The sequence below is a fragment of the Odocoileus virginianus genome, chromosome 32 (assembly GCF_023699985.2).
Source record: "Odocoileus virginianus isolate 20LAN1187 ecotype Illinois chromosome 32, Ovbor_1.2, whole genome shotgun sequence".
NCBI lineage: Eukaryota > Metazoa > Chordata > Mammalia > Artiodactyla > Cervidae > Odocoileus > Odocoileus virginianus.
In genome coordinates, this window is record NC_069705.1 from 211,355 (window position 1) to 233,298 (window position 21,944).

A 21,944-nucleotide genomic window follows, 5' to 3' on the forward strand; every position below is an offset into this window, starting at 1 on the left:
GATGGGATATTCATGATGACATATGGCAGAAACCAACAAAATATTGTAAAGTAATTATCCTCCAATTAAAAATAAATAATTTTTTTAAAAATAAAATAAAAAGACCATTCAAAAACAGAAAGAAACAGTAAATTCAAAAGGACCTTTGACTCTCTTTTCTGTCTCCCTAGAAGCAGGAAATAAATCTCTCCTATGAAAGATGTCCCCCTTGCCCATGGAGATAGGAAGACACCCTTATCACCATAGGTAGGGAATTTGAGCCGAGAAGCCTGAATAAATAAAACCCTGTTAGTTCTTTAATTGATGACCCCACGACAAGATTGTATATATTCTTCACTAAATACATGAAGCCCAAGTTTCATCATCTTGTCCTTTCATCACAGAGTTATTGTTTCTTTGTTTAAAAAGAATAAAAGTTGCCCGCTATGGTCACTTTTCAGGTCACATTTCTTAGGTCACATTTCTAATAGTCTGTATGCACAAGCTATTAATAACATTCCTTTCTATTTCTCCTGTTAATCTGTCTTGTGTCAATTTATTATAAGTCCAGACTCAAGAACTTAGGAAAGGTAGAGAGGAAACCCCACCCCCGGCAATATCTATATTAAAAATTTTGAATTATGAAGTTATATTAATCTGGTATAATTTAAGAAAGCTACAAAAGGGTGCCCCAATTTGTCCTGAATTTATAGAAGATAGAAAGCAGAGGATTAAATGAAGTCTATAATTTTCACAGGTTGTTCATTGGATGTTAGATTCACCCAGTTTTATTTTACTTTCTAAGAAATAAGTGACTTATTGGTAATTTATAGACCTACAGCTCTCCAAACTAATTGTTTTCAAAATTCCTTGGGTTTTCTAAGTCATGATAATGCATTATAATATACCTAATATGCATTGTGATATAGTTGCATTTTGTGTTTAATTTCCTGTTCCTTCTCCTATAATGAATTTAATACGCACCTCTCTCCTCAGATCATACAACCTGACTCTTCACTACCATTTGCTGAGAAATTAAGTTCATAAGAAATGAATTCCTTCACACTCCAGACTTTCTTGTTCTCTTTATTAAAAAAAATATATATATATGTATGTATGTATTTTTATCTTTGGCTGTGCTGGGTCTTCCCAGTTGCTGTGAGCAGGGCCTGCTATCTCCTTGTGCCGCACAGGCTTCTCATTGTGGCGGCTTCTCTTGTTGGGGAGCGCGGGCTCTAGGACGTGTGGCTCAGTAGTTGTGGCTCCCCAGCTCTGGAACACAGACTCAACACATGGACTTAGTTGCTGTGAGGCATATGGGATCTTCCCAGACCAGGGATGGAACTCTGTCTCCTGCATTGGCAGGCAGATTCTTCACCACTAAGCCACCGGGGCAGCCCTCCTATTTCTTTAAGTGTGTTCCATTGTGGCTCTTTCTCTCCTCCTCCCCTTCCTCATGATTCTTTTATTTTTTGTTTCCTCTCTCCTTTTGCTTCAGTCTCTACCTCTTGAGTAACAGACTGTAAACCACTCAAATCTTTTATTCTTCAGTGGAAACAGCTCTCAAACACAAACTTTCCCCTTGTTAATGCCTTATCTTGTTGTTTCACTGCTAAGTCATGTCTGACTCTTTTGCAACCCCATGAACTGTAGCCCACCTGACTCCTCTATTCATGGGATATTCCAGGCAAGAATACTGGAGTGGGTTGCCATTTCCTTCTCGAGGGGATCTTCCTGACCCAGGGATCGAACCTGCGTCTCCTGCACTGGCAGGCGGATTCTTCACCATTGAGCCACCTGGGAAACCTTAATGCCTTATGGTGCTCCCAAAAAAGTAATTCACATATTCAATCTCTACACTCTTACCTCTTCAGTATATTATGTTTCAAACCCTGTTTCCGTGACCCCAATCTGAATTGCTGTATATGTGTTAGTGATGTTTCAGGTTTTATTTTAAAGAGGTAAACTTACTTAAAATGATGCATTTGGCCATTTGATAAATAAATCCCTGTTGTTGTTCACTCACCCAGTTGTGTCTGACTCTTTGGACTGCACGCAAGCCAGGCTTCCCTGTCCTTAACCATCTCCCAGATTTTGCTCAAACTCATGTCCATTGAGTCAATGGTACTATCCAACCACTTCATCCTCTGTTGCCCCCTTTACCTCCTGCCTTCAGTCTTTCCCAGCAGGGTCTTTTCCAATAAGTCAGCTGTTCACACCAGGTGCCCAAAGTATTGGAGCTTCAGCTTCAGCATGAGGCCTTCCAATGACTATTTTCAGGTTGATTTACTTTAGGATTGACTGGTTTGTTCTCCTTGCAATCCAAGGGACTCTCAAGAGTCTTCTCTAGCAACCAGTTCAAAAGCATCAATTCTTTGGCTCTCAGCCTTCTTTACAGTCCAACTCTCACATCCAGAAAAGCCTGACTACTGGAAAAGCCATAGCTTTGACTATACAGACCTTTGTTGGCAAACCAATGTCTCTGCCTTTAATATGCTGTCTAGTTTGATCATAGCTTTTCTTCCAAGGAGGAAGCATCTTTTAATTTCGTGCTTGCAGTCACCATCTGCAGTGATTTTGGAGCCCCGAAAAATAAAGTCTGTCATTGTTTCCATTGTTTCCCCATCTATTTGCCGTGAAGTGGTGGAACCGGATGCCATAATCTTAGTTTTTGAATGTTGAGTTTTAAGCCAGCTTTTTCACTCTCTTTCACTTTCATCAAGAGGCTCTTTAATTCCTCTTTGCTTTCTGTCATAAGGTGGTATCACCTGCATATCTGAGGTTATTGACATTTCTCCCAGCAATCTTTATTCCAGCTTGTGCTTCATCGAGCCCAGCATTTCGCATGATGTACCCTGCATATAAGTTAAATAAGCAAGGTGACAATATTCAGCCTTGACATACTTCTTTCCCAATTTGGAACTGGGTGCTCCATGTCTGGCTCTAATTGTTGCTTCTTGACCTGCATGCAAATTTCTCAGGAAGATGGTAAGGTGGTCTGATAGTCCCATCTCTTTAAGAATTTTCCAGAGTTTGTTTTCATCCACAGAGTCAAAGGCTTTTGCATAATCAATGAAGCAAAAGTAGGTGTTTTTAAATTCCCTTGCTTCTTCAGTGAGGAAACAGATGTTGACAATTTGACCTCTGGTTCCTCTGCCTTTTCTGAATCTAGCTTGTACCTCTGAAAGTTCTCAGTTTGTGTACTGTTGAAGCCTAGCTTGAAAGATATTGATCATTACCTTGCTAGCATGTGAAATTAGCACAACTGTAAGGTAGTTTGAATATTCTTTGGGATTGGAATGAAAATTTACCTTTTCCAGTCTATGTCTACTGCTGAGGTTTCCAAATTTGCTGGCATGTTGAGTGCAGCATTTTAACAGCATCATCTTTTAGGATTTCAAATAGCTCAGCTGTAATTCCATCATCTCCACTAGCTTTGTTCATAGTGATGCTTCCTAAGGCCCACCGCACACTTGACTTCACACTCCAGGATGTCTGGTTCTAGGTGAGCGCTCATGCCACTGTGGCTATCTGGATCATAAAGATCTTTTTTGTATAGTTCTTCTGTATATTCTTGCCATCTCTTAATATCCTCTGCTTCTGTTACATCCATACAGTTTCTGTCCTTTATTGTGCCCACCTTTGCATGAAATGTTCCCTTGGTATCTCTAATTTTATTGAAGAGATCTCTAGTCTTTCCCATTCTATTGTTTTCCTCTGTCTTTACATTGTTCACTTAAGAAGTCTTAAAAGATGTCTGGCTCCCCAAGAAAACCCTCTAACGTCTTGACTTCCATAGAGTGGTTCTTTTATGGCTCATTGAGTGTCTGTGCATGTCTTCATGATCTGAATTGCTGGATTTATTTCCTCTGCCCGCCTTGTAAGATCCCCCAATGCACTGATCTAAGCTTTCTCTTTTCACTTTGCAACTTCTTCTGAACTACCTTTGTATACTCTTGTCATTTTAACCACAAAGTGGAATTTGCACTACAGTAATACTTCCAGTTGCACATTTGTAATGTAAATTTTCTCCTGAACTCCCAATTGTATATCCAGCTGCCCAGTATACAGCCATATCTTGACATTCCATGGATATTTTAGGTGACATTCCATGAATTTTTTAGACAGATCTAACAATAAATTCAGTATTGTGTGCCCTGTCTGTGACTTCACCTGTATTTCTGTGTCAGTTCATGTTGTTCTCACCGATTCATCCAGTCACTTGATTCATAAACATGGAAATCATCCTCACTGCCTCTACCTTTTTCCCCCAATTTCTTTTAAATCAGAGGATAATTGCTTCACAGTATCGCGTTGGTTTCAGCTGTAGAGCAACGTGAATCAGCCATAAGCATACATATATCCCCTCTCTCTTGAACCTCCCTCCCACCTCCCCCAATCCCACCCCCTAGGTCATCACAGAATGCCAGGCTGGGCTCCCTGTGTTATACAGAAGCTTCCCACTAGCTTTCTATTTTATGCAGAGTAATGTATAAATATCAATGCTACTCTCGCAATTCATCCCACCCTCTCCTTCCCCTGCTGTGTCTACAAGTCCATTCTCTGTATCTCTATTCCTGCCCTGCAAATGAGTTCATCAGTACCACCTTTTTAGATTTCTTATATATGCGTTAATATATGATATCTCTTTTTCTCTTTCTGACTTATCTCATTGTGTATAATAGGCTCTAGGTTCATCCACATCACTAATGAGTGAGTGACTCACATTTGTTATGAGTCATTTGTCGTTAATCTGTCATTTCTCTTAAACTTTAGATTTGAGTAACACTGAATGACCTGTAATCCCAAGAACAGATGATTTATCCATCATTTGCTCTGTTTCACTGCCTTCTCATCTTCAAATTGCCAACCTGAAAAGTCACTTTCAAACCCTAATGCTGGCCCCAAATGTCATGTTTCTATGACCATTTCCCTTTGATCCCCTAGAATAACCGACAGAATTAACCACTCCCTCCTCTGCTAGTTTTTAAGGGTACTGTGCCATGCTAAGTCACTAGTAGTGTCCGACTCTTCGTGACTTCATGGACTGTAAACTCCAGGCTCCCCTGTCTGTGGAAATTCTCCAGACAAGAATACTGGAGTGGGTTGTGATTCCTTTCCCCAAGGGATCTTCCCAACCCAGGGATCAAACCCATGTCTCCCGCAGCTCCCGCATTGTAGGTGGATTCTTTACCGCTAAGCTCCCGGGGAAGCGCTTTCTTAAGCTTACACACATCTATAATCCAATATATTATACTGCATGGGTTATGTCTGATGACACTATACTTATCCCTTAGTAGTCACATGCTCCTAATCACAAGTACTGTATTTTAGTCACCTGTGTATCTAGAGTGCCTCACATAGGATTCAGCGAATTCTCAATATTTGTTGAATAGAATTGACCTGAATTCTGCCTTAAGGTTGAAATCTGAAAGTAGCATTGAGGCTGCTTCCCAGAGAGGTCTAACATACTGAGACATTTGTATTTTTTGAATGCAGAGAGAACTCCCTGGTCACTATCGTCCTTGGATGGAAATTGCCAACAGACTTCCCCAGTTAATTGAGAACCATCAGCTTCGAGCTCAAGTAAATGAGGTATAACATCTTGTGTTCTCCCTGACCCTTTCTCACGACCCTATTTTCATCCCCTCACCACTTTTCTTTCTCCACATTGTAGACATGGGTCAGCTGACCACTCACTGAAGGTGGTGACTTTATCCACAGAACTGAAACAATTTCACTCTTGGTGATGAGTAGAATAACACTTGCTTCTGGTATGATGTGTGTTTCCCTAAAATTTCCAGAGCATACACAGAACAATTCCTGGACTATATTATATTAAGCACTCAACAAATGTGTTTTTTTTTTTTTTAAAAAAGAAGGCAATCTGGTTGAGAATTGTCAGGAAATTGATGGATAAGTTGTATCTGGGTCAGGAAAGGCATGGAATTCTCAGTGTCCTCACGTCAAGCCCCATGGTCAGGGTTCCCCTCCCTCTAGGTGAAGTCACACTGATTTATTGTTGGAGTCCTATAAAAGAGTTGAGCCAAGAGACTTTCTCAGTTTTACAGCCAGTGTTAGCAGATTCTTTAGAAATTGTTTATAAACCTTAATCAGGAAGGAATAACAATGAAACTAGGAGACTTACAGAGAAATATAGGACTATTTATCTATGATAATAAGTACTAAAGGGTAATTTAACACCTATTTGAAGAGCTAATTTTTTTTTTTAAATCTGGCACTAGCAAACACTGGTGACGATATATACAAAGAGACTCTCATTCACATTGCTGATGGGAATGCAAAATGTCACAGCTACCCTGGAAGAGGGCCTGCAAAATATCACAGCTACCTTGACAAGTTCTTCAAAAAAAAAAAAAAAAAAGTATAATCTTGTATTAGGGTAGAGCTCTGGTGGCTCAGAAAGACCTCTGCCTGCAATGGGGGAGACCCAAATTTTATCCCTGAGTTGGGAAGAGTCTCTGAAAAAGGGAATAGCTACCCACTCCCAGTTTTCTTGCCTGGAGAATTATATGGACAGAGGAGCCTGTCAGGGTACAGTCCAAGGGGTCTCAAAGAGTCAGACACAACTGAGTGACTAACACTTTCACTTTCACTCATAGCCAATTAACAATGCTATCATAGTTTCCGGTTAACAGCAGAGACTTAACCATACACATACATGTGTTCATTCCCAAACTTCCCTTCCATCCAGGTGGCAGATTCAAATAAAGAATTACTATATGACCCAGCAATCACATTACTAAATATTTACCCAAGTAAACCGAAATTTTGTGTTCATGGAAAAGAAGATGTGTAAGTGATTATCTAAACCAGAAACCACCAAGATGTCCCTCAACATGGGAATTTTATTTGTTTATTTTTTTAACAGGGGAATTTTAAACTGGGTACAAAGGCCTGAACATTTGTGTGGTTCCCAAATTCATGCATTGAAATCCTCATCCCCAATGTGATGGTGTTAGGAGGCGGAGCCTTTGGAGGTGATTAGTCAGAGATCTCCTGAGAAACAGACTTCTTTTTCCTATCTATTTAGGAAGAGACTTATTAGGAGGGATTGACACATATGATTACTGAGTCTGAGAAGTCCCACAGTCTGCCACCTGCAAGTTGGAGGAGGCCCAGGAAAGCTGAGAACCCAGGGAGCCAGTGGTGCAAGTTCCAGTCTAAATCTGAAGACCTAAGAACTAGGACTGCTAATGCTATGTATGGGTCAGGGGAAGTGGCTTCCCAGCTTAAACAGAGCAATGTCTCCCTTTCTCCACTATTTTGTTCTTTTCAGGCCCTAAACGGGGCAGTGATTCCACCTGAGCTGGTGAGGTGAGGTTCCTTACTCAGTCCCCACATCTCTTCCAGAACTCTTCTAGAATCTCTCAGAGACACACCCCAAAATGTTTACCAGCCATCTGGGCTTCTCTTAGCCTAGTCAAACTGACACCTCAAATCAACAAACACCCAAGGTAATCGAGTCATGAGAGAAGAAGGGGATAGTCATAAATGGGATGAGTGCCCTTACCAAAGTGACCCCAGGGCTCTATGACATTCTGTTGCTGTCATGGGAAGACACAGCAAGAAGACAGCAAGATGGTTCTCAATAGAACCCCATCATGCTGGCACCCTGGTCTTGGACTGCCAGCTTCCAAAACCAAAATAATTAAATTTCCATTGTTCATAAGCCATCTAGCCTGTGGTACTTTGTTACAGCAGTCTGGAAGACACTGAGTTGTCTTCATATGAAGGAATGCTATTCAGTGGCAAAAATGAATAAGCTATTGGTTTATTCAACAATATGGATAAACTTTATGTACATTTTGCTAAATGAAACATGTCAGAACCGAAAGGCTACATATCCCGATTCCATTCATGTGACATTGCAGAGAAGGCGAACACTATAAGGACAGAACACAGGTCAGTGGTGATGAGGGACTGAAGAAAAATGATTACTAAAGGGGGATTTTAGGATAACATAACTGCTATCTATGGTATTCTGGTGGTGGATACATGATTCTATGCATTTGTGAAACCCATAGAATTGTACATCACATAGTGAAGTGTCCACAAATTTTAAAATATTAACCAGAACATTGGGAGATGCTGGAATGAATGCAGACAATAACACCTAGGTGAATCTAGCTGTCCTACAGATGCATGACATCACTTTAGGAAAGAGGGTAGGGAAAGGGAGGTGACCTAGGTTACTCAGAAAAGTGATGCTGTGACTGGTGCTGGATTAAAAAAGAACCATTTGTAATCACTGGGCTCAAGCTGGTGAATTTGTTTTGCAAAGCAGTACAGTTGAACAATTCTGAAACCACAGTGTGTGTGTGTGTACACACATTAGGCCGAGCAAATAAATAAATGAATTGTGGATGATATTTCACTGTCAGAGATGCAAGTTATACATTAGCAAGGTAAGAAAATAAGATCAACCTGTGACACCAGGTTAGACTTGGAGACATCTGATATGTTTAGCATTTTAGCATCATTTATGTGGGTTCTTTGGAGAAGGAAATGGCAACACACTCCCATATTGTTGCCTGGAGAATCCCACGGATGGAGGAAACTGGCAGGCTACAGTCCATGGGGTCACATGAGTCGGACATGACTTAGTGACTAAACCATCACCACCAAGTGGGTTCTTTTCCACTAGCGCCACCTGGGATGCCCTTATATACACATACATGCGCACTGATACATAGATGGACAAATAAATTTATGTGGATAAACAGTGTATATAATAGGTGTACATGCTTGCCAGGTAGCTCAGTGGTAAAGAATCTGCCTGTCAAGCAGGAGATGCAAGTTCTATCCTAGGTAAGGAAATACCCTGGAGAAGGAAATGGCAGCCTACTTCAGTATTCTTGCCTGGGAAATCCCATTGACAAAGGAGCTTGGCGGGCTATAGTCCATGGGGTTGCAAGAGGGTTGGACACGGCGTAGGGACTAAACAGCAGCGGCAGCATAACAGGCGTACACTCACACATCCTGCTGCTTATTCAATCCAGCCGTGTCAGATTCTTTGCGACCACATGAACTGTAGCCCGCAAGACTCCTCTGTCCATGGGATTCTCTAGGCAAGAATATTGGAGTGGATTCCCATGCCCTCCTCCAGGGGATCTTCCCAACCCAGGGATCGAACTCAGGTCTCTTGCATTGCAGGCAGATTCTTTACCCCTGAGCCATCAGGGCATACCCCCAGCCCCGAACACATGCACTATTTCCTAACTTGGCCCACTGTGAGGATCTAGAAACAGTGGCATTCCAGTAGCAAAGAACAAACCCAGTGCCCATTTATTTGAGCTCTTTTCCAGTCAATGGAAGTAGGGCTCCTTGGAGAAAGAGTTGATTATAAATCCTGAGCTAGGAAAAAATAGAAGGTGACCCCAGAACATCTTGGGACTTTATTCCCTTACCTTGAAGCTGCAGGGTAGGTAGCCGGTAGCCACTCATGGCCACAGAGCCCTTGAAATATGACTGGGACAAAGTAACATGTCAGATATCCACTGGATTTTGAAGACTTACTATAAAAGGAGAGTGTAAAATATCTCAATATTTTTAATATTGATCGTGTGTTAACATTTTGCATATATTAATCTTGATAATATGTTATTAAAACTAATTCCACTTCAGTGTTTTCTTTTTTTTTTTCCTATTTTTAAAACGTGGCTGATAGAAAATGTAAAACGACACATATGGCTTTCAGATTTTCGTCTGGCGGAGAGGACTTTATAGTGCAGGGCAGTGGCCAGCAGAACTGAGCTATAACCATGGCTCAGTACCTCCTGCCTCTGTGACCTTGGGCAAATATCTTACCCTTGCTGATCCTCAGTTCTGGCCTGTGGGTCTTGGGAGCAGATGGGATACCAACCTGAGTGAGAAGCTTTTAGCATCAAGGCTTGGACACTTTAGTAACTGCCTTAGAATAAGTACTGAATAAATAATTCTGGTTGTAATTTTCAGGCTGGTTCTTGTTAAAATGCAATATCTCAGTGGTCCTCCCAATCCCACCTTTTCCCTCTTCCCTCCCTTCCCCACCCACACCTCCCTAACACACAGAACTTTCAAGATTGTATCTCAGCCAATTTTTAGGGCAAAATGTGGAATCTGGTACAAAGCGGAAGACAGGGAAAGCCTGTCCATAGCGGACTGCATAGGAAGGAGTCCCATCCCGGAGGCAGAAGCTTCTGCGAGGGCGATAGGACCCCTGGTCCCATTCCATTCTTCTCTCAAAGCAATACATGCCGTGTTCATGGCCACCCCTCTGGTGCTTGGGACCCCAGAGAGGGGTGCCTGGAAGGATCTGGTTCAGACTGTGTCTAGAACTCGGGGCAGGATGGTGGAGTGGGGCGGGGGAGAGGAAACCCAGCCGGGATGTGCAGGGAAATTAGAGCTCAGAGGCTGTTGGTGTCATCTGAAACAGGCAGGGCTGGCTTGAACTAAACTGAGAAACTGGTACTATTTGCATAGGCAGAGCTGTCAGTAATAAAATATTTGTGTACAGGGTGTTGCTTTCAATAGCAACTGTGGCCTCCACAATTCCCTATGACTCACCTTGAGGAGGAAGCTGGTGGAGAAGTGAGAAGACCCACCCAGGGTCACCGGGAGAGTTCAGACAAGGACTGAACAGCCTTGGGCTCCCCTCAACCACCCCCTGGTAGGGAATTTGTTGGGTGGATTCTTAATTCCATTGGGCTTCATTTACCTTTTCACCTAGGAATTATACTGTTAGGCACGCCCACAGCAGGTGGGCTGATACTGGAGTTCAGTGGTGCCCATTAAGCAGAAGGTGTTTGATAAGGCAGGATTGTAAAAGTCGCCCTGGGAGACTCCCCGTTTGATACATGATCTCAGTCTTGGGACTACGTTAATCTGTTAATATAACACTCCAATCAAGTTGCCACTTCAATAATGGGGCCAGTGTCCAGACACTACCATGGGGACAATTTGGGGGCTTGCATGGGATGTAGGTACTGGCATTTCATGAACAATATCATGTGAAAGACCTCTCTTACTACAGTGTCCTAAGATTAGGGCAGAGATGAGTGTGTGAGGATGGCCTTAACTAAAACATAACCCACCAGTTACACCCAAACGGCCCTTCAAGCCACAAAACTCCCATGGCCATTACACCCCTGCAGCTGGTAACCTCCGGACATTTCTCCTGAACAGATGCCGCTCTTGAACTGCCGGTTCCTCACGGGTTACCGAGAGTGGCGCCTGGCACGCCTAGTCCTGAGCTTTATCACCATGGGGTATGTCTGGCAGGAAGGAGAGACGCAGCCCAAAGAGGTAGGGACAAAGTGGCTCCTGTCTTCTCGTCTGGCAGGTTCTCTGTACCTGGAGAACACTTTCTACACTGTTTTCCTGGAAAATGCGTCCTTTCATGGTCTTCCCTTTGGGTTTGAGATGAAGGACGCGCAAAGGCTTCCCAGGTGGGTCAGTGGTAAAGAATCTGCCGGCAATGCAGGGGTGATGAGTCCAATCCCTGGGTCGGGAGGATCTCCTGGAGGAGGAAATGGCAACCCACTCCAGTATTTTTGCCTGAGAAAGCCCATGAACAGAGGAGGCTGGGGGCCTATTGTCCGTGGGGTCTCAAAGAGTCAGACATGACTTAGCTATTACCTAGCAGCAGCAGTAAAATGAAGTGCAAAAGGCCCATTTAAATGAAAGACCATTTCTCCCCACCTGGCCAGGAAGTTAATTTTCTTTAGCACTGGGAGCCCTTTCATTTGATTTTGAATTGTTTTTCTTTTTTTCTTTCTGACCCTCACTTTCTTCTAGGAATGTTAAACTGTTGCATTTGAAGGCAAGTCTTAAGATATCATGAAACCATGAATGACTTCCATTTTACAGCATTTTGTGCTCTTCCTCACATCAGTAACCACAGCGTTCACAGTCTCATACGCTAAGTATAGCAATGCTGTGCCCATTTTATAGACAGTCAAGGACTACAGAAGTTAAATTTCTGGCTCAAGGCTAGGTAGCAAGTTTGTGGAAAATCCAGGGTCACAACCCAGACCTTCTGATTTCACTAATGCAGCCTTCATTCCCCAGAGACACACATTACCGTTTATAACACTGTGCTTATGTTTTTGATGTTGCTTGTTATCTACTAAATGCTGGTCTGTCTCTTAACATTTCATGCAAATCTCTTCTGACTCCTTGCATAACTTTTTATGGTTTCGACCTGAACCTCAGAACATGAAGTCTTTGAGCTTCACTTACCGCAGTATAAATTACTATTCGTTTCACTTTATTATACTATTCGTTTCACTTTTTTATAAATGGACCTTTTACAGAAATCAGGATGTTACCCTTGTTTTGCTTCTGCAAGCTTGAGTGAGCAACCTGTTCTTACTTTGTTTGCCTAGGTTTATTCTACAATTTGTCTAGCAAGTAAATAGAGGAGACTCCCAATGATGAAAGCAAGGCTAAGTGAGATAAGAGACAGAAGGGAAGCAGAGAGCTACTGCGGACTGTTTAAATGTCAGGGAGTCTAACTTTAAACAGTCATGTGTCTGATGTGGTAAAGTTTGAAGTCTAGGCACACATGATGGAACATCCCAATGGATTTTTCCTCGTCTTTCTGTTCTCCAGACCAGCATCCTCTATTGGGGAAGGGATGAAGTAGGTGACAAGGGAGGCAGACACCAGCTCCTGGTGTGTCTCTGACCTTCCAGATCACCACTGAGCTCCCGACACCCATTCCCACACGCCACCTCAAACCATCTCTACTTTCCCTGTATTTCCTCCTTTAACTTTTCTACTGTGGAGACACCTCATTTCTGCACTGCCCTCCTATCCCTGCCTCCCAAGGGAAGCTGGCCTTAGGCTTAAATTTGAAAACTATTGTTGTTGAGTCGCTGTCACATCTGACTCTCTGTGAACCCATGGACCTCGTGTCCTTCCCTGGCTTCCCTGTCCTTCACCATCTCCAGGAGTTTGCTCAAGCTCATGTCCATTGTGTCGGTGATGCCATCCAACCGTCTGGTCTTCTGTCCCTCCCTTCTCATCCTGCCCTCCACCTTTCCCAGAATCAGGGTCTTTTCCAGTAAGTCAGCTCTTCACATCAGGTGGCCAAAGGACTGGAACTTCAGCTTTAGCATCAGTCCTTCCAATGAATATTCAGGACTGATTTCCTTTAGGATGGACTGGTTGGATCTCCTTGCAGTCCAAGGGACTCTCAAGAGTCTTCTCCAGCACCACATTTTGAAAGCATCCTCAGTGCTCAGCCTTTTTCTGGTCCAACTTTCACACCCATGTATGACTACTGAAAAACCTTAACTTTGACTATATGGACCTTTGTGTCAGATTTTTAATACGCTGTCTAGCCTTGTCATAGCTTTCCTTCCAAGGAGCAAATGTCTTTTTAATTTTGTGGCTGAAGCCACTGCAGTGATTTTGGAGCCCAAGAAAAGAAAATCTGTCACTGCTTCCACTTTTCCCCCATCTATTTGCCATGAAGTGATGGAACCAGATGTCATGATCTTAGTTTTATGAATGCTGAGTTTTAAGCCAGCTCTCTTTCACCCTCATCAAGAGGCTCTTTAGCTCCTCTCCACTTTCTGTGAATAGATATTTTTACATTAAGGGGGAAGGAAGTTGGAAGTGGGAGAAAGGAGGCTTAAGAATATTCTTTTGAATCTATTTAGCCTTGTTGATGGTTAGAGTCCCCCACTCCCATCCCCATGGGTCCTGGCAATTTTTCTAGATATTTGGACAAACAGGGTTCTTTAGAGAGGTCCTCAGATTACTCAGGGATTGAATGGGGACTGCCCTGAGGTGACTTACTTGAAGTTGCTATTGGGTGTGATGAAATGTTCTAGTCTTCCCATCTTTCTCCTTGAGAAAAGGACACACATACACATATATACACAAACACATACACATATTTGTTCCTAAAACTAAGACTATGCACAAAACACTTGTATGCAGGAATCTACATTATCTGTCTGGATATATATAGGAGATACACACACACACACACACACACACACAGGGATATTTTCTTGCTGCTCATCAACTCAGTCCCCACTTATGCCTCAACATTTGTTCATGCTCTTAATTGTACAATTTTTAGAGATTATTTTATACTATATAAGTACATGCATGGTCGAATTTTATACTTTTCACATATATTTCAAACCATATTCATAAATAATACATCCACTAGGTTGTTAAAGAATAAATATGAGTGAGGTGTGTATTATATTTATATTAATTATATGGATATATGTTAATTACTTATATATATTAATTACATGGATTAATTTTATGGATTACTCATATGAGTGAGTGAGTGAAGTCGCTCAGTCGTGTCCGACTCTTTGCGACCCCATGGACTGTAGCCCACCAGGCTTCTCCATCCATGGAATTTTCTAGGCAAGAGTACTGGAGTGGGTTGCCATTTCCTTCTCCAGGGGATCTTCCCCACCCAGGGATCGAACCCGGGTCTCCCGCATCGCGGGCAGGCGCTTTACCATCTGAACCACCAGGGAACCCCACTCATATAATTCCATTTTTATTCTCAGGTTGTTTCTTTACCACATGTTTTTTAGGAATTAAAAAACCAATTAACATAGTTGCTCAGTCATGTCCAGCTCTTTGAGACCGCATGAACTGGGGCTCTGTCAGGCTCTTCTGTCCAGGAGATGCTCTGGGCAAGGATACTGGAATAGGTTATCATGCCCTCCTCCAGGGGATCTTCCTGACCCAGGGATCGAACCCACATCTCTTGTGCCTCCTGCATTGGCAGGCAGGCTCTTTACCCCTAGTGCCACCTGGGAAGCTCATACGCTATTGATACTGTGTATAAAATAGATAACAAATGAGAACCTCCTCTATAGCACAGGGAATTCTATCTCCTCAGTGCTCTGTGGTGACCTGAATGGGGAGGGAAGCCAACAAAGAGGGGATATACATATACGTGGAGCTGGTTCACTTTCCCATACTAACTACACAGGAACTAATTACACAGAAGCTAACACAGCATTGAAAAACAACTATATGCCAATAATAAAAAAAAAAGACAGATTGCTTCCCCCATTGCATTCTTTCTATAATGTGCTAACTGTCTGCATTTATATCCACAAGATTCTGCCAAGAAACCTTGCCCTGCCCTTTGTCGAGGTCTCCAGGAACCTGGGGCTCCCTCCTATTCTCGTTCACTCGGACTTGGTGCTGGTCAACTGGGCTACTAGGAACCCAGGAGGGTAAGACCAGGAGAGGGTGCTTGGGATCTGAACAAATGAAAACCGGGTAAGGGAGAAGTTTGTGATTCCTCTTGCTACAGGAAAAGTCAAAACTTTGTCAGCTCTTTTGGTTGAGAGATGCTCATATTTATTACCTGGGGCCTTCCCTGGTGTCTCAGATAGTAAAGAATCTGCCTGCAATGTGGGAGACCCAGGGTCAATCCCTGAGTCCGGAAGATCCCCTGGAGAAGGAAATGGCACTCCACTCCAGTATTCTAGCCTAGGAAATTTCATAAACAGAGGGGCCTGGCAGGCTACCATCCATGTGGTCGCAAAGAGCCGGACACGACTGAGCAACTAACACACTTGTGGTGCCAAAGAAAGGGTGAACTTAAACCCAAGTTCAAAATTCACAGTTCACAGGAGTTTCTTCTCAACCCACTCTGAACACGCTGGGACAGGTTGTTATAAAGATATAAAAGGAACAAGATAAATTGGCTGGATGGCCACAGGCTCAGTGTTTTGGGTCTGATATGTATGCTGATACTTGGCTTACTGTTTGTTAGACCAAGACCTGTAGGGAAGAAAACTTTGCCCTTCTTCACATCTAGGCTCCTTGGCTAGTCTAATCATCAAACTGACTTAAGACAGATGAACAGAGGGGGCTTCCCAGATGGTGCTGGTGGTAAAGAACCTGCCTGCCCGTGCAGGAGATGTAAGAGATGGGAATTCAGCCCCCTGGGTCGGGAAGATTCCCTGGCGGAGGGCATGGCAGCCCACTCCAGTATTCTTGCCTGGAGAATCCCGTGGACAGAGGAGCCTGGTCAGCTATGATCCATAGTGTCACAAACAGAGAGACATGCCTGAAGCGACTTAGCACTCATGCACGCACAGATGAACAGAAGAAAAACAAATTAAATTTTGTACATGTTGGAACTCCATAAAAATATGAAGCTGAAGATGTGACTGAAGCAGGCAGATTTTATACCTTCTAGACAAGGAAACAGTACATTTGTAAAAACTTGACAAGACACTGGGGTTTAGGCTTGAGGTAGCTAATTAGGGGAGAGGTAGCAAGGTTTGTTTGTACAAGCTCCTCAGACCCACATTCCTGTCTCTGGCGATAAGACTCTCTCTCTGCCGCCTGGTACAGAGAGGATGCCCTTCACATGGAAGATTTATTTCCTACTTTCAGGGGCACAAAGAGGTCAGGGTGTCCTTTTGGCAACTGCTGTTTCTCAAGTACCTTTAATTCAGAATAATCCACCAAAGTGATATATTTGGGATGGTGTATTCTGCTGCCCTCAGGCCCATAGTCTAGTAATAGCCCCTGACATCCAAACTGTGTGTGTGTGTCTGCAGGTTCATTTGCTCACAGATGCACATGCCTTGTGTACACATGACCCTGGATGGTATATCAAGTTTGCAAACTGATTTGTTCCTTTCTTTTCTTTTTCTTCTGTCAATCACTGAAATTGGACTAGACCCCTGGAAATCAGGTAAGCTATCAGAAATCCTTCACTCACTTTAGTTCAGTTCAGTCACTCAGTTGTATCTGACTCTTTGCAACACCATACTCACTTTAGGATTCTCGCTAACTGTAAAAATTTACAATAAAATAAACACACAAAAAAGAAAGCATCCCATATTGCATGTATAATATATAAATTATAGAAATGCATTTAAAAAAAAAGACTAGAAGAACATATGCTTCAAATCAACAGCCCCAGGGTTAACTGTAGTTGTCTCTGCTATGTGTAAATTAAGGAATTAGTTTTCTTTGCTACATTTTCCAATTTGTACATAAAAAAAAAGTAAAAGCCAATGCAATAAGAGCAAACAAACAAACCACTCCTCACCAAGCTTCACCAGTTCTCTAATTCTCTGTGATTTTTTTCAAGTCTAATGATCTAGTGGTAAAGAACCCGCCTCCAATGCAGTAATTCAGGAGAAGTAAGAGACATGGGTTTGATCCCTGGGCCAGGAAGATCCCCTGGAGGAGCACATGGAAACCCACTCCAGGACTCTTGCCTGGAGAAACCCATAGACAGAGGAGACTGGCGGGCTACAGTCCATGGGGTTGCACAGAGTTGGACACAACTGAACTGACTTAGCACACACGCACGCAAAATCTGAAAAAGATCTCTGGTCTCACCATAACTTCTATGAAAGGACAGGGCAGGCTGTGGCTGCTACAGCTACAGAATCCCTTTGAAATATTACAGAGACTGGAGCTTGCGGGGCAAATCTGGTTGAGATATTTTTAGATTCCTCTTTCACTAGAGAGCACAGTTAATTTCTAAGTTGGCATTGCCTCTCTAATCAACAAACCTCAGCTCAATAAGGGGTTCAGCATAAAAGCTTTAGCTGGGAAGACAGAGAGATGAAGGGTGAAGACTCCATTTTGCACAGAAATGTGACTCTGCTGAAATTATGGGAGTCCCTGACTTACTTTTCTTTTGTGTTTTTCATTTCTTCTTGTTTTTAAAATGTTAGAGGCAGAGGTGATTTATGGCATGAAGTTTGCATGCTTCATAGACTGGATTCATCTCTGGGGTATTTGAATCCATGTGATAACAGGTCATTTAAGAATGATCCTCTATTACAGTCTTCAGCTTTCACTACTATAATACAGAATTTGGTAGGGGATGAGGGGAGAAACTGATTAGAGAGGGTTCCAGCCTGAATTTATGAAACGGCTCTCAAGCGGGTCCAGTGACTAAGCAACTGGATGACCTTGGGGAAGTGAGTTTGCTTCTTTGGGCTATATTTTTCTGTCCGTAGAAAAGGGGCGTGGAGTTAGCCATGGCCTGGGCCTTCCAGGTGGCTCAGATAGTAAAGAATCTGCCTGCAGCGTGGGAGACTCAGGTTCAGTTCAGTCCCTGGGTTGGGAAGATCCCCTGGAGCAGGGCACAGCGACCTAATCCAGTATTCTTGCCTGGGAAATCCCATGGACAGTGGAGCCCGGCAGGCCACAGTTCATGGAGTCCCAAAGATTTGGACGTGACAGAGAAACTGCCATCTTATGCTCCCTATAGTTCTATGACTCTGTGTTCCTAACAGGAAGAGTGTGTGAAGAATCAACCCTACTGTCCACCCGCGCTGTAGTGGTTTCCTGAGGTGGGAGTGGTGGTCTGGGACCATCAAGGCTGTGCCAGACTTTGGGAGTTCAGCTTAAGTGAACTTGGGCTGGAGCAGGTGTGTCCCTTTCCTTCCTGAATGCTGCTGAAGAGATGTTTGTCCTCAGCGGCCCTGCGGAGATGAGTAGCTTGGCCGCTGGTTCCACCTTGGACTAGCAGTTACGTGGCTCGAGGCCACCCCTGGGCCCTGAATACTCACCGTGCCCAAACCTCTCTAACCATGTGGTCATCTCTCCCTCCCAAGGAACTTGGACACCATTGTCTCATTCCCTGGGGGAGAAAGCCTTCGTGGTTTTATACTGGTGACTGTTTTGGTGGAGAAAGCAGCCGCACCTGGGATTAAGGTATCTTTCCACCCAAAGCACTTTTTTTTTTTCTCCTAAATGAGAAATCCATCTGAGCTTTCCTTCCCACCAACACCCTTTCTCTGCAGTGACCGAATGACTATAGACTCCTGTTTTGGTTAGTTAAGCAAAGAGATTGAAGTTCTAGCTCCCGTTCCTCAACTACCATAAAGCTTAGAATTGACCATTTGCCCATGGTCAAAACAAAGAAGTATTGTTCTAGGCAATGGGAGATCTAGGGAAATAAGAAAGACATTGCTCTGGCCTCCAACTGAGGCTCAGGATCCAATGGGGGAAGGTGGGTTGATATCGGGTGTAACGAGAAAAATAGTGCTAAGTTTCATGGTAAGACATCTAAAATCTAATTCAGACTCAACAGGTTGGGCAAAACTTCCCACGGGAAATGACAGGTCTGAAAGCTAATCCCTGAGTAATGTAGACAGAGAGACAGAGACAGAGAGACAGAGGCTGATCTCTGGCAGGAGGAGATGCCATACAAAGGCTCTGAGTTCTAATGAACCGTCCTTGAGAACCAACAAAGACCCACTGTGTAGCTCAGGGGACTTTACTCAGTCTTATGTGGCTGCCTGGATGGGAGGGGAGTTTGAGGGGTTAATAGATCCATGTGTATGTGTGGTTGAATCCCTTCGCTGTCCACCTGAAACCATCACAACATTGTTAATTAGCTATACCTTCAATAGAAAATGAAAAGTCAAAAAAAAAAACTAGCTAAACTAAAAATGTATCATCCTTGAGGTCACCTAGCCCTTGGGGGTTGTAAACTTGTATCCCTTTAAGGCTCAGGCAGGTCCCAGGAAGGTCAGGTGTCCACAGAGCATCCATGCCTTGCTTAGAGATGTTGGAGTTAGATTTCTGTCCTTCCTCACCACCTTCCCTGATAAGCATATTTTGGGTGCCTTCCGTATCTAGAGTGGGGTTATCGGGCTACCAGATTGGGCAACCACTCCCTCCTTCACTGTGAAACTAGGTGGTCACTATACTCCTCATCCGTGTGTTTATTCTGTGTGTTTATTATGGAGACAGAATCAGATACTGGTAAGGGGTTCAGATAAAGTGGAGGCTGCTAATGACGGGACTCTGGAACAGAGCGGTCCACATATTCTGATTTTCCACCAGACAAGAGTTGAGGAGTGAAGGTGTCCTGATTCAAGACACAGAAGTAGGAAGGATGCTCATGTGTGATAACTTCAGCAGAAGGAAGGAGGGAAATGAGGGAGGGAGGCCCCTGAGAGGGACAAGTAGGAGCAGGCAGGGGAAAGATCCAGAAAGACCTAACCAGGTCCATCCAGCAGGTGACCAGAGAGGCTGTCCTCTCAGGAGGACTTCACGGCCAATCTGGTTGAGGACCACTCCCCAGGGGAGCCTCGCCACGCGGTCCAGCAGGCAGAGGACTGCCCTTCCTGGACTCCCCACCTCAGTGGACCGTAAGTGAATGCTCATGCACTGAGGGACTGAATCTTGTCTCCAGGCCCTGGTTCAGGCCGTGAACGCCATCTCGCAGCCCAGCCCAGACTCCTTGTTTCAAGCCTTGCAGCAACTGAGGGTCTCCATCCAGGACATGACCGGAGCCTTGGGTCAAATGCACGGTACATGCGCCTGATGTCTGAGGGCTCTCCTGGTGGGGAAAAGGGCCTGAAGGCTGGGAAGCATCCAGGGGATGGTGCTGCTGTGTTAGCCTGGCTTTAAGGTGACTGCCTTTCAGACTGTTGGAAAATGACCTCTCAGTTGGCAGGGATATTTCTGTGCTTTTGGCCTCCTTTCCATTTGCTTTCAATTAGGTGATTTCCTATCTTGGGCGGTCACGTTTCTGTGCGTTGAGGTCTCACGTGAAGCTTGGGGAAAGGGGAGGGGCACACATATAGCTTATACCGGCTTTAATCAGCAATGACCCTGGTCCCAGAAAACATGACTGATCTTGGCTTCTTCAGTTCTCCTTTTCTGTAGCCAGCAAAGGGATATGTTATCCTAGGAGTGGTCACTTAAAGGTAACACCCTTTGCCAACTGGTTAAATATTATTCTGATGGTCACGTCACTCGGCAATTTCTTGGCAGCTATTTAACTTCCTCTCTCAGGAGAAACTCCAAAATTAAAATGGAAGAGGGTGTGACCTTTTTAATAAAGGAAAAACAACTGAGTATCCGTTCCTTCTGCAAAACAAAATAGATTCTAGTAAAAGAGAGTGTTTATAGGAAATGGAGCAGGAGGGAGGGAGATGGAAACTAGATGTAGCTCAGTTTTAGCTTTTCATTAGAAGGATAGATTGTCCTCACAAACTCTGCGAAATCCATCTGAGTACATACTCTTTCCATTCAAAGGTCTCTCTTTACATGTCAGAGTCACATCTCCCCATTTCTCCGAATTTTAATTTTAAAGGCCTCCCAATCACATCAGTAGGCCTCTTGCCAAACCAGCTCTCCCAGCTTAGTGAGATGGATTTTAGTTTTGCCAGGGTGCCCTGAGTGTATTACTCAGGATGTCGGGACAACCAGCGAGACTCGCAGGTGCCCAGATCATACGAATGAGCTGGAGTGAGTGGTTCGGAAGGTCACGGGAGGCCCTCCAGCCTGTCACGGGTATGTCCCGGCAAGGTGGCCTTAGCCCTGTCTGGCTCTCTCACGCTTCCTTAGTTCTCATTCTCAAAGTCACTTCTACAGCCTCGGCCAACCTTTAACTTTCTTCATCACCCTCTGCAGGAGGTCTGATGGCCTGGGAAAGTGATGGGATGATTTCTCTTGGGTCACCCCAAGGCAAATTTGCCTACACAGACATCCTATGCAGGTGTCTATTATAAAAAGTGATGACTAGTCACTGCAGCGAGAGACATGATGGTCTCAGCCTGCAACTTCCAAAAGCAACCCCAACAGCATCTTCTACCCTCTACGCTCCTTAGCCATGTGGCCTGGATTCTCCTCTCATCAAAGGGTGAAGCCTGTGTGATGTATGTGGGCTTGTGACATGCCTGTGACCAGTAGAACTCAGCAGAAGTGACACAGCATGACTTCCCAGGCAGGGTTAGAAAACATGATGCAGCTATCAAGGTGTGCACTGAGTCATGATGAAAAAAAAGCCCACTGGGGTCACCGGGGCATCGAAGAGGATGTCAGACCACCCAGAGAGGCCAAGTGTACCCCATTGGGCACTTGGCACAGGGGTGAATAAGCCCTTGGGAGAGTCTTAAGTTCCCACTGCCCAGGCACCTTCAGCTCCGTCTCCTCAGCTGAGGACCCAAGCACTGTGAAGCAGATAGCCA

General features: G+C 43.9%; 1 protein-coding gene across 3 annotated transcripts in view; it reads left to right on the forward strand.

Moving 5' to 3' along the window:
- Positions 1 to 21,944, forward strand: part of IDO2 (indoleamine 2,3-dioxygenase 2) — a 64,439-nt gene that overhangs the window by 16,597 nt on the left and 25,898 nt on the right. For 2 of the 3 annotated variants that reach the window (XM_020876294.2, XM_070459720.1), the window contains exons 2-7: positions 5,479 to 5,574; positions 11,167 to 11,286; positions 15,091 to 15,209; positions 16,673 to 16,687; positions 18,573 to 18,672; positions 20,162 to 20,279. In XM_020876294.2, the coding sequence (XP_020731953.2) occupies positions 5,479 to 5,574; positions 11,167 to 11,286; positions 15,091 to 15,209; positions 16,673 to 16,687; positions 18,573 to 18,672; positions 20,162 to 20,279 (568 nt within the window). The remainder of the gene's footprint in view (positions 1 to 5,478; positions 5,575 to 11,166; positions 11,287 to 15,090; positions 15,210 to 16,672; positions 16,688 to 18,572; positions 18,673 to 20,161; positions 20,280 to 21,944) is intronic. The other variant, XM_020876295.2, reaches the window with a different exon arrangement.